At 51.8% G+C, this 16,047-nt stretch overlaps 1 protein-coding gene across 1 annotated transcript in view; it reads right to left on the bottom strand.

Moving 5' to 3' along the window:
- PMEPA1 (prostate transmembrane protein, androgen induced 1) overlaps positions 1–692 on the bottom strand; it is a 52,805-nt gene extending 52,113 nt beyond the window's left edge. Inside the window, exon 1 of the mRNA XM_081033206.1 lies at positions 156–692. Within this exon, the coding sequence (XP_080889332.1) occupies positions 156–264 (109 nt within the window). The 5' untranslated portion in view covers positions 265–692. The remainder of the gene's footprint in view (positions 1–155) is intronic.
- Positions 693–16,047: the final 15,355 nt, after the last annotated feature.

Genomic DNA, 16,047 nt, shown 5'->3' with positions numbered 1-16,047 from the left:
GAGAGGGCGCGCCCGGGGCGCGGCGGGCGCAGCCAGGGCGCAGGGCGCACAGCCCGAGGGCGCGCGCACGGCCCAGGCCCCCGCCCGCAGCTGCGCTTTGACTCCGGGTCTGGGCCCGACGGGGCCTCCGGGGAGGGGGACGCGGGGTCACTCACTGATCTCCATGCTCTGGAACAAAGAGCGTTTGCAGTTGCACGTGCAGGAGACATTGGGCTGCCCGGCGGCGGCGGTGGCGGTGCTGTTGATCCCCATCAAGCGGTGCATGGACGGCGAGGCGGCGCGGCGGGCACGGGGGCGGCCGGGGGGGGCTCCGGCCGGCGCCCGGTGCTCGGGCCCCGCATGCAGGAGGCGCGCGGCGGGGAAGGCGCGCCCCGGCTCGCCGGGCTCGGGACGCCGCCAAGTTTCCGGGGCGCCGCTGGACTCAGTGCGCGGGGCCGCGCTCCCCTGCGCCCCCCGGCCGCCGCTCCGCAGCCCCGGGGGTGTCGGCAGTGCCAGTGGGTGGCGTCCGGGAAATGGGCCGGCAGCCGGGGCGCGCGCTGCCGCCGGGGCTGAGCCTCTGCTGCTGGCTTCCCCCAGCCGGGCGCCTCCTCCTCATTCAAGTCCAAGGAGATCGGGTTTCGCTCCGAGACCGCGGTCGGAGGCTGGCAGACGGTCTGACGTCAGCGCTAGACGGGGCTGCCGGTTCCCACCGCGCGGGGGCCGGGGAGGGGGCGCGCGCTGCGCCAATCCCTGCCGAGGTTCCCCCGCATCCCCTCCCCGGGCCAAGGGGCGGGGTGACCGGGAAGGGGGCGGGCCCTTAAAGGGCCAGAGTGAGGCGGCCGGCGTAGACCCGGGACCCGCGGAGCGGGGGAGCGCTAAGCACCCTTCCCAACAGACTCAGTTTGGGGCCTCTGCACTGCACACCCCCGGTCCGGCTGAGCGTCGCAGTTCCAGCCGCAGACGTCGGGATGCGTTCTCCGCCCCCTCTCTCCCCACCGAGTCCTTGACCCAGGCTTTTGGGGGAAGCCTGTACCCTCAAAGGAGCACGAGGTTCCTGGGGCTCAGGGCAGGGGAACTTAGAGAAAGGGTGGGGAAGCCCTCAAGATCACCCATTACCTGATTTCGCAGGAAACCCTCCGCCTCTAGATCTGCAGCCCCACGAGGATCCTTAGCCCACTTTGCCCCCGGCGCACTTTAACCCGGCCCAAGGAGGTCGACTGGGGAAGACTGCAGATCGCGTAGACACGCCCCGGACAGCTCCGAGAAACGCCCCGAAGACCTTGTCATGTAAATACGAGTCCCGGACTTGTGTTAAATCCCAGCCGGCAGGGCCCGGGGAGAATCCACACCCATTGTCTGCTGCCCGAGGGGCCACCGGCTGCGGGGGGCGAGGGGGGAGGGCGGCTCCCAAGTACAAAAGAGGCGGGAGAAAGTGCGGAGGCGTACTTTTATTTCATTAAGTTTTCATTTCACAAAGTGCTACAAGAACCCATTCTCCTGATTTAAAAAGATATTGAAATATTAAGTAAGAGGCCCCCTACCTCCCTGGCACATCTCCACCTCTTAGCCATTTGGTGTGTCCCCTCCTAGACCCTTCCCTAAATATTTATTTGACAGGCACTTACAGAAGGCCTAGGGTGTGCCAGGAACTCACGGAATATTAACTCAACCTGACACGTACTCTGAGAGGTACCGTGTTTCCCCGAAAATAAGACCTAGCCGGACAATCAGCTCTAATGCGATTTTTGGAGCAAAAATTAATACAAGTCCCGGTATTATATTGTATTATATTATATTACATTACGTTATATTATATTATATTACATTATGTTATATAAGACCCGGTCTTATAGTAAAATAAGACCGGGTCTTATATTAATTTTTGCTCCAAAAGGTGCATTAAAGCTGATTGTCCGGCTAGGTCTTATTTTCAGGGAAACACGGTAGGAATATTATTAGCCTTATTTTACAGACCCTGAAAGTGGCCTGGGGGGTCACTTGCTTAATTTAAGGTTACACAATGGTGGAGCCTGAGCTCAACCCAGGTCTTGGGGCATCCGCTCCCCACATACATTTCTAGTTCTTTAAACATCTACGTGTCCCTGTAATGCCTGGAGTTTTAGTAATGAGCAGAGACTATTTTTGTGTTCAAGGAGGAAAAACGTCTCAAAGTTCTTATTTCCTTTTAATAGACTGGAACCAGACCAGAGTCTCGCAGAACTCAGAGAAAGCCAGCTGAGGAAGTGGGTAGGTTCTCTCCCCACTGAGTACAAAGATGCCTCTTGCCCCCTTAGGAGGGCAGGCAGGAAACTGTTTTTCTGGAGGGTTCAAGCTCAGTGGTGATTGACTGATAGGAATTTTATGGGGAGCCCACAAGTGCCCAGCACAGAGGAGGTTCAAAGGCGTTGACCGTCACTTGGGGAGAGAAGCTCACTCTTAGAGCTAAGGGCAGGGCTTAGCACAAGTCCCCAGCACAGGGACCAGCATGGGGAGAGCACTCAGGGCCTACCTCCCAGGGCGCCCCTACTGTGGGCTGGACAGCCTCAGCCCCCACCTTGAGGAGGAATCAATTTCAGCAGCAGGTAGGGTGCCGGAGAGGTCTTGCTGCAATTTGGCCTCTGTGGCTTGGAGGATAAGATGGGGAGGGGGGGAGGGGCGAGCAGGGATCCTGAGCATTTCTTTGGGGTCCCTGAAAATGTCAGCTGGGCCTAGGGATGACAACCGGTCCCACTCATTTTCTAGGCCGAGGGAGACCAACATCACTGTCCGTCCTTTCAGCCATTCCTTCATTCATTCAATCGACAAACTTTCACTGAGCTCCAGCCCTGAGTGCTAGGAATTCAGCTATGTCAGGCCCAACCCCTGCCCTCCTCAAAGTCTATTGCAGACATCTGGCCTGTCTGGCATCTGAAAAATACACACGTTGATTGTCTTGGAAATGAGGCAGCCTTTATACAATCCAGGTTAAACCACCAGCCAGCAAAAATAACCAGTTAATTCAGTGAGTAAAAAAAAAAGAAACCTTCCCACATTGACCTCTGGTTGATCTGTCTGGAGCAACAGCACTGATCACATTTCCTGAGCGCCTACATTGTGCTGCCACTGTTTTGAGGGTGGCACCTGGGACTGGTTAGTCGTCTCTGCCCTGGTTCCAAAGTTGGTTCTGCCTGAGGCCCCAATACGGGGTGTCAGACGTGGTGGTCACAACTGCATCTCCAAAGACAATGCCAGGGCCCACCCTGTGTGGTGCTTGGGATTTAGCAATGAGGGACACAGAGCCCCGGTCAGGCCTGGCACATGAAGAGGTGTTAATGCGCCAGGTGGGAGAGCTCACTCTGTGGGGAGTAGGGGTATTGGGGATGGACCACCTCTGCGGAGCCAGCCTGTGTCCAAGTCAGGGAAAGAAGTTTCCTTCATTCAGTCCGTAAATATTATGCTCCCTATTCAGGTCCAGGCTCTGTACTGGGCACTGGGCACCCTGTCCTCATGTGACATTCTGGAAGGCAAGAGGGACTATAGGCCCACATGCAAACTCATGGGTACACTAGGTCACTTAAGATATGGTAATGATAAGCTAGAGGCTTGGTTGGTGATCAGGCAAGCCCACCCTGAGGAGGTGGCGTTTTATTCATTCTCATATTTACTGAGCATCTCCTGTAGGCTGGGTACAAATGCCTGCCCTCCCGGGGCTCATATTGTTCCAGGTGAGACAGATAAGAAGTGTGTAAACATGGAAATCCAAGAGATGGCTTCAGAGAGACACAAGAGCTGGAAAAAATACAAAGGGACCTGGCCTGGACACAGCTGGAGCCCAAGGGGCCAGGGTGGCCTTTCTGGGGAAGCGGGACCTCTGAGAGGGAGTCCCAGGCCAGAGGTACAGGTACCCAGGCAAACATCTCTGGTGGAAGAGGAGCTAAGGAATTTCTCATGATTCCAGGAAGTCTGGCACTTGGGACATATTTCCCAACCCGGTTACAGGTCATGGGATTGTGAAAAGTGTGTGTGTCCCCAGGCAACTGCGGGGGACACGCCTTTCCAGGCCTCCAGACAGCACGTGCACTGTCTGCCCCGAGTGTGGGTTGGTTCTGCCACAGGAGGCTCTTTAGAGAGAGAAGGTCCGGTCTGAGCCGGTTCGGGGGCCTTGCTTCCAGTGGCACATACCTGCTGGGCTGGGCTGGGCTTTGGGGCAAGGCCGGCTTCGGGGTACGACTGGTACAGGTACCACGGCCCCGTGCTTGATTTAAGCTCTACTACCACCATCTTGAAATTCTTAATAATTAGGAATTTTTGAACAAGGGGGCCAAATCCTGTAGTCAGTCCTACTTGGGTGCCAGGCCCTTGTTGGCAGCAAATCAGGAACCTGGGGCAGCCAGTGTGGGTTTTGGCCGAGGCTGAAGGTGGCTGGTTGTATCCTGACTGTGTCTGCTGGGCACTGTGGAAAGTGCCGGCTTTGACAGTGGGCGGTGGGGACAAGGCAGACCCAGTCTTCTCAGGTCCAGCCGTGCTCCCCTCACCTCCTGCTGCCTGGAGGCCCGCAGACAGAGCCGCCCTTTCAGAAGCAGTCTCGGGCAGTTCGAGCAGTTGAAAAACCTCTCCTTCCGACTCACCACCTTTGGAAACTCCTGTCAGCTGAGTCATTTTTTCCCCCAAGTCCTGCCTGTGGTTTAATTGGCCTGTCAACGTTCCCAGGTTTGCATCTTTGGACTTCGTGTTTTTATTTTTTATTTTTTTGGTCTTGTTTTGCTTTTAAACACTAACAAGAGCTAATGTCTGCTGGGTGCCAGGCCCTCCCTAGCCACTGCATAGTCATCTGCTTCATCATTCAGCAGACACGCATCCGGATTCCACAGCCAGCCAGGGTTAGCTCAGGGGATCAACTGCCAGATGAGCTCTCCGCTAATATTGTTCCCATTTGACAGATGTGGACACTGACCCCTGAGTGAGGTGGAGTGAGACGTGACTGCACGTACTTGGCCCCCAGAGCCAGCCTCAGCAAGTGGGGTGTCTCCTCCATCCCCACCACCTCTGCTGGCATATGCCCTGGCCTGGCTGTGGACTCAGGCAGCGCCATCCCATGGGCTCCCTGGAGGCTCCCAGCTGACCTCTACTGAAAGGGGTATGGCAGAAGTGGGCTCAGGAGGCGAGAAGGTGAAGACCAAATTCAGAGAAGCAACTCTGGGCACTTACTGCCAGAATCCCACGTGGGTGACCTTGGCAGGTCACTTCGTGTCTCCTTGGCCCCTAAGTGGGGATGGAAACAATATTTCACAGTGAGGGTGTGTGTGTGTGTGTGTGTGTGTGTGTGTGTGTGTGTGTAATCTGTGTGTTGTGGGTGTATGGGTGCACGTGTGTGTGGCATATATGTGTGGGGTGTATGAGTATGTGTATTCATGCTGTGGGGGATATGTGTGTTTCGTTGATTGTGTCGTGTGTGTTTAGGGGCTGATACAGGAGCTTAGCTCCTGGACAAATGTCACATGGTTGAGCTTTCCAGCAGCAAGCCAAAGAAGCTCTGCTAAACTGGCCACAGATCTCCTACCCACACCCCCAACCCTCCCATTAGGGGAGCCATCTCCTCCTCTCCTCTCTGATTTGTCATTTCCAGCAGGGAACTCGTTTCTACAGAGAAGACAGGGCTTTGGGACCAAGGTAGAGAGATGAGGGGTGGGCAGAAGGGAACATTAGAGCCAAATCCTGTCTTCTGACAGATGGGTAAACTGAGGCCCAGATAGGGACGTGACTTGGCCAAGGTCAAGCTGGTGGTGCAGTGCAGAGCTCAGCCGGGATCCTGTTCCTGACTCCCAGCCCAGGCCCTGCAGGGTCTTTGGTTACCATAAATAACTGAATAGCTGACTTTTCTGCCATAGGCTGAGCCTGAGAGGGGTTTGGAAGATTCCAGATGTTCAACCCATGTCTGAAGCACTTCCAGAAGGAACTGTTCATCATTCAAGCTGATTTCACGGACCAGAAATACCCCAGAAGAAATTTTCTGTGTTTCTGTTCTCATGAGGGATACATGTTACTATTGTCAGGAGTGATTAATAATGTAAAACTGAGCTTCTCGGTGGCATAGACAGCATTCAGGCCAGGCTGGTACCTGGCACGCTGCGGCTAGGTTTTGAGGGAATGCTGGTGGAGAAGGGGCTGAGTGTGAGGGCAAAGGCCAGGCTAGTCCCAGAGGGTGTAGGGAGGGCTGGGTCCGCCTGGCTCTGGGCTGGGCCAGCAGCGGGTACACACAGGTGGTTTCCTACTGCCAGCCAGGCGCTGCACCCGGCCCTGGGGGTACACAGTGACTGTGGCAAACCAGGCTCTGCCTTCACAGAGTTTACCCTCTGGGGACCCGCTCATCATTGATCCATTCCCCAAACATTGAATTCTTCATGTCCGAACCTGAGGTCACAAAAATATGTGCCACCATTTCCAATGGTGCGACTTCGTTTGGGAGCGTTAACGACTCAGGCCCTCAGTTTCCTTATCTTTAAAACGGAGATCACAAAGGTACTTATTCAGAGGGCTGTTGGAAGGAGTACACGAGAAACTATCTGGATGGTACTTAGCATCAGTCCTGGCTAGAAACAAGCTCTTAAAAAGTTAATAATTATTTCTGCTCTGTGCTCCAGGAGCTCCAAGTCCGGAACAAAATCCTAAGGAACCCTACAATTCCCTTCTTCCCTTTGGAGAAGTGATTCCAAATGGCAATGGTTCATGAATTTGTGAGTTGCTCGGTTCGGCGTCTCTCGCCCCAGCTGGACTGTGCCCTGCGTGTCCCCCGTGTCTCGTCCCAGGAACAGGTGTTCAGGTGTCCCCAGCGCCTCCAGAACCGGACTAGCACTATTGGAATCCAGAGGAGTGGGGCACCATAACGCCCCAACAGCCCCCACAAGGGAATGGCACCCAGAAAACACCCTTGCCCTCCTTGTGCCATCCCCTGCCAGAGTCGGAGACCGGCCTTCTCTGCAGGGAGCCCTGTGCGCACATGGGGCTTGGGGCCGGCTTCACAGGGGACGAAATGGCACTGCGTTTTTGAACGGGCCACGGGCTACCTGCTCTTCTTCTCCGCTGTACCACAGCTCCTGCGTCGGCTGAATAGTACACATCCACTGAAGGAGCGCAAGACCATTTTGCAACGGGCCGTTAGGCCCTTAAAAGCACGAGTGTCCTCATCCTCTAGTTCCATTTCTACGACGTATCTTAAGGACATAAGCAGGAATTGATTATTATGGGCAAGAATAGTGATCCTATCCTCATTTTTAAAAACAAAAATGCAACAAAAATAGGGCAAAAAAGGGGACGGGTTACAAAGAAGGTCAAAGATAATCCAGCTGTTAAAAACGATGTTTTCAAAGATTATTTGATGATGGAGAGAAAAGTCCTTTATAAAGCAAATTTTAAAATGGGCTGTAGAACCGATCCCCATTTTGCACAAGTAAAATTATATGAGAAAAAAGACTGAAATGCCAAATAGCTAATAGTGGTTGGCGTTGTGTAACGGATTACATGGGATGTACATGCCCCTTATATTGTTTGCGGTATTTTCTGCAACGAACGTACATTTACAAAAATGTGAAAGGTTACTTAAGAGCGCCTTTGAAGCGACACCGGCGTCTTCCCTGCGGCTCCTTTAATTCCAGTCAAGACACCGAAGAGGCAGGGGTGCCAGACACCGATGACGTCACGAGCAGCCCGAAATGACACAGCGGTCGGGCCAATCCCAAGTTCGGATTCTGAGAGCAGCCATTCGATTGGGCACAAGTGCGGGCGGTCTTGCCCAATGGCGGAAGAGGGGCAGGATCCGGGCGGCAGCGTGGGTTTTAAATCCTGGTGGCGGCGGGAGGGCGGGGCCGCAGGCGCTGGGCGTCTGGGACTGGTGGCCACTCCTCGTGATGCGTGGGCGGGTGCCATCCTCCGTGCCTCTGGCGGTCCTGGGCCTGTTTGCATCGGCAGGTACCCAGTGGCATTCATCCATCCGCCAGACGTTTACTGAGCGTCTACTTTGTGCCAGGCGGGGTCTGGCGGGATAAGGTGAAACCCACCAGACACGCTGTGAACCCGCCTCCCCCCGCCCCCCCGCCCCACTCCGTCTCCCCCACGCTGACATGAGCCCCCCAGGGAGCAGGCGATGGCCGGAGGTACCCATACGCCCTGTGAAGGGTCTTCCCTATGGTCTGTGCTCCATAAATAGTTCTGGAATAATTATCTCAAAGGCCAACTCTTAGCACAGTGCTTGCCACACAGTCGGTGTGTTTGATAAATGGGAACTTCGTGCAGTGAAAAACAGCAGCTGGTATTAATTAAATGCCTGCTGTCTGAAGTCATCGTGGGCATTTTATTTCTATCACCTAATTTAATATTCATAAAATGACACATCTTAGGTAGCTTACTGTTCCAAAAATTACAAGTCTTCTCTGATTTAATATTCACACACAAAAACACAAGTTAGGTGCTACCATTATTCCCATTTTTACAGATGTGGAAACTGAGGCAGTGGGAGGCCAGGTAACTTTTTAAAGATCCTGTGACTAAGAGGGGTGGAGCTCGAGTCAAACTCGGCCTATTTCCAGAGCCCTTGATCTCAATCACTTCTGCGCTTTCCCAACATTTATCCAGTACTCAATCTTTCTTTTCTAAGAAAATTCTCATGAATCAGGCCTGTGCTCCTGGGAAGCAAGAGAAGAATGGAGAGAGTAGGATACAGACGGGTAAGGCATAGCCAGGTGAGCTGGGGTGCCTCCACCCACTGCATTGCCCAGCCCTGCTGGATGGCAGAGGTCAGAGGGGGTTGAATAGACTGGCTGCCTTTGGGGAATCCCAGGCCCTGTGCTGGGCTATGGTGGGAGTACACTGATGAGCAGACCCGGTCCTGCCCTCTAAACCAGCATTCACGAACTGGAGACAGCCTGCCTGCAGTGTTTTTGGTGTTGCCTGCCTAACGTTTAAAAGTTTTCCAAACTTTTTTACATAAGTCAACACAGTCCCCACCCCTCCCTATTGCATCACACATATCTAATTTTAATCATGTGTGCCTGCCAGCACCTGAGTGTCTCTGTTCGCTGGTCTAACCATGAAGGACGCTCGCAGGTAGGGCCAGGCACTCCTGAAGACCAGCCTCCTCGGGGTTGGCATGCAGGCAAGTGTGGGTGAGTGCTCTGGCATTCTTCTCCTCACCTCCTGTCTGTGTTTGAAATCCCAGAGTGTCCACCTTGAGCTCTGAAGTCCCCTGTCTCCCAAAGCAGAAATCTCCTCCACTGGATCCTGATGTTGGAACATCTAAAAACTCTGATGGTGGGTACCAACTGGGAATCATTCAAACTGAGATTCAAATCCCATCTTCACTGCTAGCCCGTTGAGTGATGCTGGCCAAGTCATCTACACCTGCCTCAGTTTCTTCCTCTGAAAAATGGGGGTAATAATATTGCCTCCTATTGTGAAGGGTAAGTTGTTGATGCAGGAAGATGCTTGGCACAGAGCAGGCACCCATCACATGGGCTGCTCATCTTTCTTTGGGAGGCAGCTTATTTAGAATCATTGTCACTGTTCTTCCTTTATTAAGCTGAGGTCCACCTGCATTATGACTCCCATAACTTCATGCTTCTGGCAGCGTGAACGTGCTTCTCTTGCCACAGAACAATCCTTCAGAAATTGAGGACCAAGCTAAACATCGCGTCTTCCCAACCAAGACCTGCTACGTAATTTGTGGAGCCCAGTGCAAACTGAAAACGTAGAGCTCCTTGTTCAAAAATTATTAAGAATGTCGAGGTGACGACAGCAGAACTCAGAGCCCCTTCTGAGGGCAGAGTCCCATGTGACTGCACATGTCCCACCCCATGAAGTGGTCCCAGCTCGCCACCGGTGGCCCACGGTCCTGCAATGCCCTCCAGAGTGCACGTGCCTGGATGGGGTCTACCCAGAGCGAATGGAGAGAGGAGAGTTTCCCGCTGGGCCCAGCGAAAGGCACTTACGGGCGTGGTCTGTGTCTCCGCAGCTCACCTTGGGAGTCCTGGTTCAGAGGTCCACCCTGCCACCTGCTGTACACCTCTGGCTCTCTACCCCTCAACTGTGTGTTTGTTATTGTGATAGGGTGCACCTCTGGAATAAAGTGCACAAACCTGAAGTAGATAGCTCGATGACTTTTTAAGAGAGGGCATTTCCACTGCTCTGGTTCCCTCCTGGTCCTTCTCAGTTACTACCCACTCCACCCTGTTGCAGAGGTCGCCCCCTTATTTCACTGTGGGTTTGCATTGCCTGCTTTTGAACTTCCTGTTGACAGAATCAGACCACACGCTCTTTTGTGTCTGACTGTTTCACTGTTAAGCCTGGGAGACTCATTGGCATTTCTGTCACAGACGTTTGTTCCCCTTGCAGCTTTGGTGACATACCTCATTGCGTCCATGCTCCTGCTGATTCTCTGGTTGATTTTGGTCATTTCCAGCTGTTGGCTCTTTCAAACAGGGCTGCCAGGAGCACTGTGGGCGTCTCATGTGCTTACTGCACGCCTGTGCAGCATTGCCGCGCGTTCACTCAGGGTGGGATGTTTCGTCGGGGGGTGGGGGTGGGGGAGCTTGCACTTGGCTTTAGTAGATATAGCATTGTACCCATGTACAATCTCCCCAGCAGGCGTCTGAGACTTCCTGGTGTTTCACACCCTCACCAACACTTGATGTTGCCACTCTTTTTATTGTAGCCATTCTGGAGGGGTGTCACCCTTGACTTTTGGAACGGACCTCAGGAAGCTGAGTTCCAGGACTCACATTTGCTCTTTGACCATGGAGGAGACTTCCTGAACCCTGAGCTTCACCCGCCAGCCCCAGAACTCCCTCTCTCCCTCTCCCTGGGAAGGATGGCAAACTTGCCCAGTGGGGGTTCTCAGGCTTCATCTCAGTGATGGATGGCAACCATGAACAGGACGGACCCCAGGGCAGCAAGAGAGACCGGGCTTCCTGTTGGACCATGCCTGACTTCCGCCTGCGTTCCCACTACATGCTGAGCTCTGTTCTCGGGTCTCTACCTGAATCATGTCACAAGATCCTTACAAGAACCCTATGATGTGGGCCTCATTGTTGAACCCACAGAATATGATGCCCAGAGAGCGTAGGTCACATGCCCAGTTGGATTGGAGTCAGGGCTTCAATCCAGGTTATCGCAGTTTAAAATGGATGCGCTTACCTGTTAACGGAAGGACTCACGTTTGGAATCAGAAGACCAGCCAGGGTGGGCATGGGGATGCGGGTGCATGCTGTGTGTCCTCTGCCAGCCACGGCAATCTCTGTGTGTCTCATGGTGCCTGTATCCATGCATGCCCTGGCCATCTGTGCCCACCTATCCCGGCGGAACTGGAAGCAGCTCCCGGGTGCTGGGACTCGCTTGGTGCCAGCACCTCTATGAAATAGGGTGCGTCTTCCCTCTTACTGAACAGAGAAGGCACGTCTCTGAGGCTTGGGGAGGACAAATCATGTGCTGAAAGCTGTCTGGTTACACCAAGGGTCTGGATTTGAATTCACACCTGTCTAGCTCCAGTGTCCACTCTGTCCCCGCCTGGACTCTCCTGTGACAGGAGGAAGAGCTAAGCCTTCCTCTGTCCCAGAGGCTGGGGTGCCTGGTTTTTAAAATGACGATTGTTACAGCAGCGGTAGCAGCAATCTTCTGTGGGCTCTTTCTCACAAATCTTTTATTTTTGGCCTGAGACAGCTACTGTGCAGCCAACATATCCAAGGAAACCAGGGTGCTTAAAGCCAGCTGTACCAGACCTCCATGCTGAAACCATCAGATGGCAAATCTGGGCCTCTCTAGTTATTTATTTACGTTTAGACCCCTCTGTATCAACTTACACACTCCTAACAATGCGACCGTCAGACACACACAGGCAGGGCGTGCAACGAGGGGCCTGTTCTTTTTTTGGGGGGAGGGTGCTCTCTGTTTCAATCTGTGAGCTTTCCACGTGAGGCATGACACCCCAGGTCTCCCTCTCCTGCCTTCTCACCCCATAGTGGCAGGTCCCTGAGTCTAACGCTAGGTCAGGATTTCTCAGTGGTGTCACCATTAACATTTGGGGCCAGATAACTCTCTGTCCTGGGGTCTGTTCTCATGTCCCTACAAAGATGCCAGTGGCAACCCAAACTATCTCCAGATATTACCACTTAACTGCTTGGAGTAGAGTTACCTGATAAAATACAGGTTGCCCAGTTACCTTTGGATGTCAGATTAACAATGAATCCTTTTTAGTATGAGTATGTTCCCAAAATATGCATAAGCATATCTCATGCAATATTTGGGGACATACTTATACTAAAAAATGCTTCCTTGTTTATCAAAATTCAAATGTAACCAGGTGTCCTATATATTTTTTTCTGCTAACTCTGCCAACCCTAACTAGGGGCAACATCATTATGGGGTGGGGTCCTCTGCTGTAGAGCGTGGGTTCTTACCTACCATGTTGCAGTTTCCTCACCTGTAAAATGGGTATAGTATTAGTACTGACCTGGTTAAGGTGCTCCAGGCACTAATGGAGCTCAGGCAGCTACAGTGGTAGCATGTGGGGAGTGCCCAGTGAAGCCATCTTCTCTTCTGTGGGGCCTCAGCCGTGCAAGCTGGGCCTCTTCTCACCCTCCCGCCCCTCTTTTCTTTCACTCTTTGCCCTGGATCTGCCGTGAGTGACTGCTTGACCAAAGAAACACACAAGCAAACATGCACCCCCAAGGATGGGCAGTGGGACCAGGCCCTGCAGCCCACATTATCTTTAGAGGAGAACACTTTCTCCTGGTGATACAGCACTCATCCCTCGGTACTAGGTCCTAATGCCCAGCCCTGTGCCAAGTACCAGGGAGAGGGTGGTGCTCAGGCAGCCCTGGGCCCTGCCTTCCAGCAGCTGGTGACATGGGGCAGTAAATGACTACTGTGACAAAAGGTTCCACCCCTCCACTCCTGGGCCCTTGTTCCATAATTCTGGGGTCACTCTGACACCTCCCTCCTATCCCCCGAAGTTTCCTTGTGCCCCCTGGAAATCTCCCCCTCCCGCCCCCATTGGTCCGCTTCTGTCACCACAGATTACTTTGCATTCTCTAGAGTTTTATATAAATGGAATCATACAGTATGTGCTTTTTGGGTCTGGCTTTTTTCACTCGTTATAATTATTTCGCTATTTGTCCATGTTGTGTGTAGCAGTGTTCATTGCTTTTTTTCCTGAGTAGTATTCCACTGCACGGATATGCCCCAGCTCATTGATCCATTCACCTGTTGATAAATCTGCCTCTTTTTTACAATGCCATTATTTATTGAAATACGACACACCTCCAGGAAAGTGCACGTGACCAGACGAGTGGATTTTCCCAAAGAGAACACAGCCATGTAACCAGCACCCAGATGAAGAAACAGGACACGACCAGCAGAAGCCCCTGTAGCCCATCTGGCCATGACCTCCCATTCAAAGGTAGCCCCCCTACCCTGTTTTCTAAAATACAAATTAAATTGATGGTTCTGGAACTCTATACGTGTGGGTCACACAACACGTTCTTTTTTTGCACCCGGCTTCTTCATTCAGCATTCATTGTTATTGGGTGTGTGTGGACAGCTTGTTCCTTTCATTGCTGAGCAGTATTCCATTGTGTAACTGTACCACCGTTTGTTTATACAGTTTCCTGTCGAGGGACCTTTGGGCTGCTTCCACTATTGGGCCACTGTGAATAATGCTCCTTTGAAGATTGTCACACATAGGAATCCCTCCCTCCCTCCCTCTCTTTCTTCTCCTCCTCCTTCTTCTCCTTCTCTCTCTCTCTCTCTCTCTCTCTGTCTCTCCCTCCCTCCCTCCCTCTCTTTCTTTTTCTCTACCGTGTTTCCCTGAAAATAAGACCTAGCCGGACAATCAACTCTTAGTGCGTCTTTTGGACCAAAAATTAATATAAGACCCAGTATTATATATTATATTATATTATATTATATTATATTATATTATATTATATTATATTATATTATATTATATTATATTATATTACACCCAGTCTTATAGTAAAATAAGACCGGGTCTTATATTAATTTTTGCTCCAAAAGACACGTAGAGCTGATTGTCCGGCTAGGTCTTATTTTCGGGGAAACACGATATCTGCCTCCTGTCCCCTATTGTACCATAACCCCCTTGAGGGATAAGACTGTATCTTACTTACCTTTGTAACTTTGTGACCAGAACTGCAGAGTCACTCTGGCAGAGTATGCGGTAGGGGTGGGCTCAATTTCCATTAGATGGGGATACACTAGGTGCAAACGGCTCCAGCCACCCACTGTCCTTGCTGGGATTTCTGGAGGCACACTCTGGGTACATTCTGGCCCAGGAGAGCTACAATGCAGGACTCTTCAATTTAGGGACGGGAGGACTTGGTGCTGAAAATCTGGGTTACAAAAGAGGCACTCAGGATTTGGTTCTCATCTTTCCCGGCATCCCCTGGGTCTGCTATACAGGCCTTCCCAGCAGAAGGTAAGGATTGGCTCAGCTCTCTCTGCCCAGGAGTTTTGCATGAGGTCTGGTTTGGGGGCATCAGATAAACTAAGGATAAACAGTTAAATCTGAATTTCAGTTCAACAGTGAAGAATTCTTTTTAGCAAAAGTACGTCCCAAATGTGACTGAAATGCAAACTTGACTGGGCCTCGTGTATTTTTATTTGCTAAGTCGGCAGCCCCATCTAGCAGAGCTGAGCTGGATGAATGAACGAATGACCTTGTTGGAGTTACCTATCGCTGTGTAGCAAATTACCATAAACTGAGCAGCTTAAATAACAGGCATTTATTATCTCACCGTTCCTGTGCGTTGGGAATTCGGCCGTGGCTTAGCTGGCCTCTGCTTCAGGCTGAAATCCAAGTACTGACTGGGGGCTGTGGTCTCACCTGAAATCAAGGTGTGGGGATGCAAAAGATCAGGTCTCAGGTCCATCAGGACATTGGTAGAATTGACTTCCTCGTGGCTCTTGTGGGGTACACGGATGGGAGCTTCTTCAAAGATGGTGAAAAGAGGAAGTGATTAGAGTGAGTCTGCGGGAAAAATGGGGTCTTACAACATAATGTAATCATGGGAGTGACATCCCATCCCCTTGACCATCACGAGGGGCATGGCTGAATAAATAACGGTTCCTCCAAATTCTAGAACACGTGCAGCAGTAACGACGAAGGGGGTGATTTCTCTCTGTGGATCTAGAAAGGAGCCTGTGATTTGTCCTTATGCACAGAAAGCAAGTTGTACATTTTTCAAAATGAAAGTAGCTATAATAAATCGTGTTTTACATCGCCACCTGCCCCCAATTATAAAAGCAATACATGCTCATGGCAAAAAAATAAATAAAAATAAAGAAAACCAAAATTATAAGAAGACAGAAAGTGGAAAGGATCCAGGATCTTACTGCCCAGAAACACTGCTTTTAACATTTTTGATGCGTTTTCTTCCAGTCTCATTTCTATGCATATTTGCACACACGGGGAGGGGGATATACATATATGTTTAAATATATACTGAAGCAAAAATAGAATGCACTACGGAGGCTGTTTAGTGGCTTGCTTTCTCCCACGAGCTGTCACAGCTTTCCATGCTGTTGAATATAGATTTATCGTCATCTTTCATGGTGGCAGAGCATTCGTGATTGGATGCAGCATTTGTTATTTGAGCTGTCCCCTGTGGATGGACACATAGATTGTGTCTGTTTCCACCATTGTGTGTACCACACTGCAGAGAACACCCCTGCACCCCGCCCTTTATGGAATTGTTGCCTGAAAGGGTTACTCCAGGGGCAGTGCCTCCCGGCAATTCTAATGGGGCTTCTAGAAAGCAAGGGCACGAGGGTGAATCTGGGCTCTTCTCATCACCAACCGTTTTATCTGGAACACGTTGTTAAGCCCCTTGGAGCTTCAGTCTCATCTCTCAAATGGGAACAATAACTGAACGTGCCTCCTGGAGCTGCTGGGAGGAGTCAGTGAGTTTGAAATTGCTTAGGACTGGTGTTGGCTGGCCCCACGGGGAAGACAGAAGTCCGGTTTGGATATGCCATTGGAAAGGTGTTTTGGGGACCATGGTACTTGCTGAGAACTGGAGAATC

Source organism: Rhinolophus hipposideros (genome assembly GCF_964194185.1).
Source record: "Rhinolophus hipposideros genome assembly, chromosome: 22".
Classification (NCBI taxonomy): Eukaryota; Metazoa; Chordata; class Mammalia; order Chiroptera; family Rhinolophidae; genus Rhinolophus; species Rhinolophus hipposideros.
This window is presented reverse-complemented; position numbering and strand designations above follow the sequence as displayed.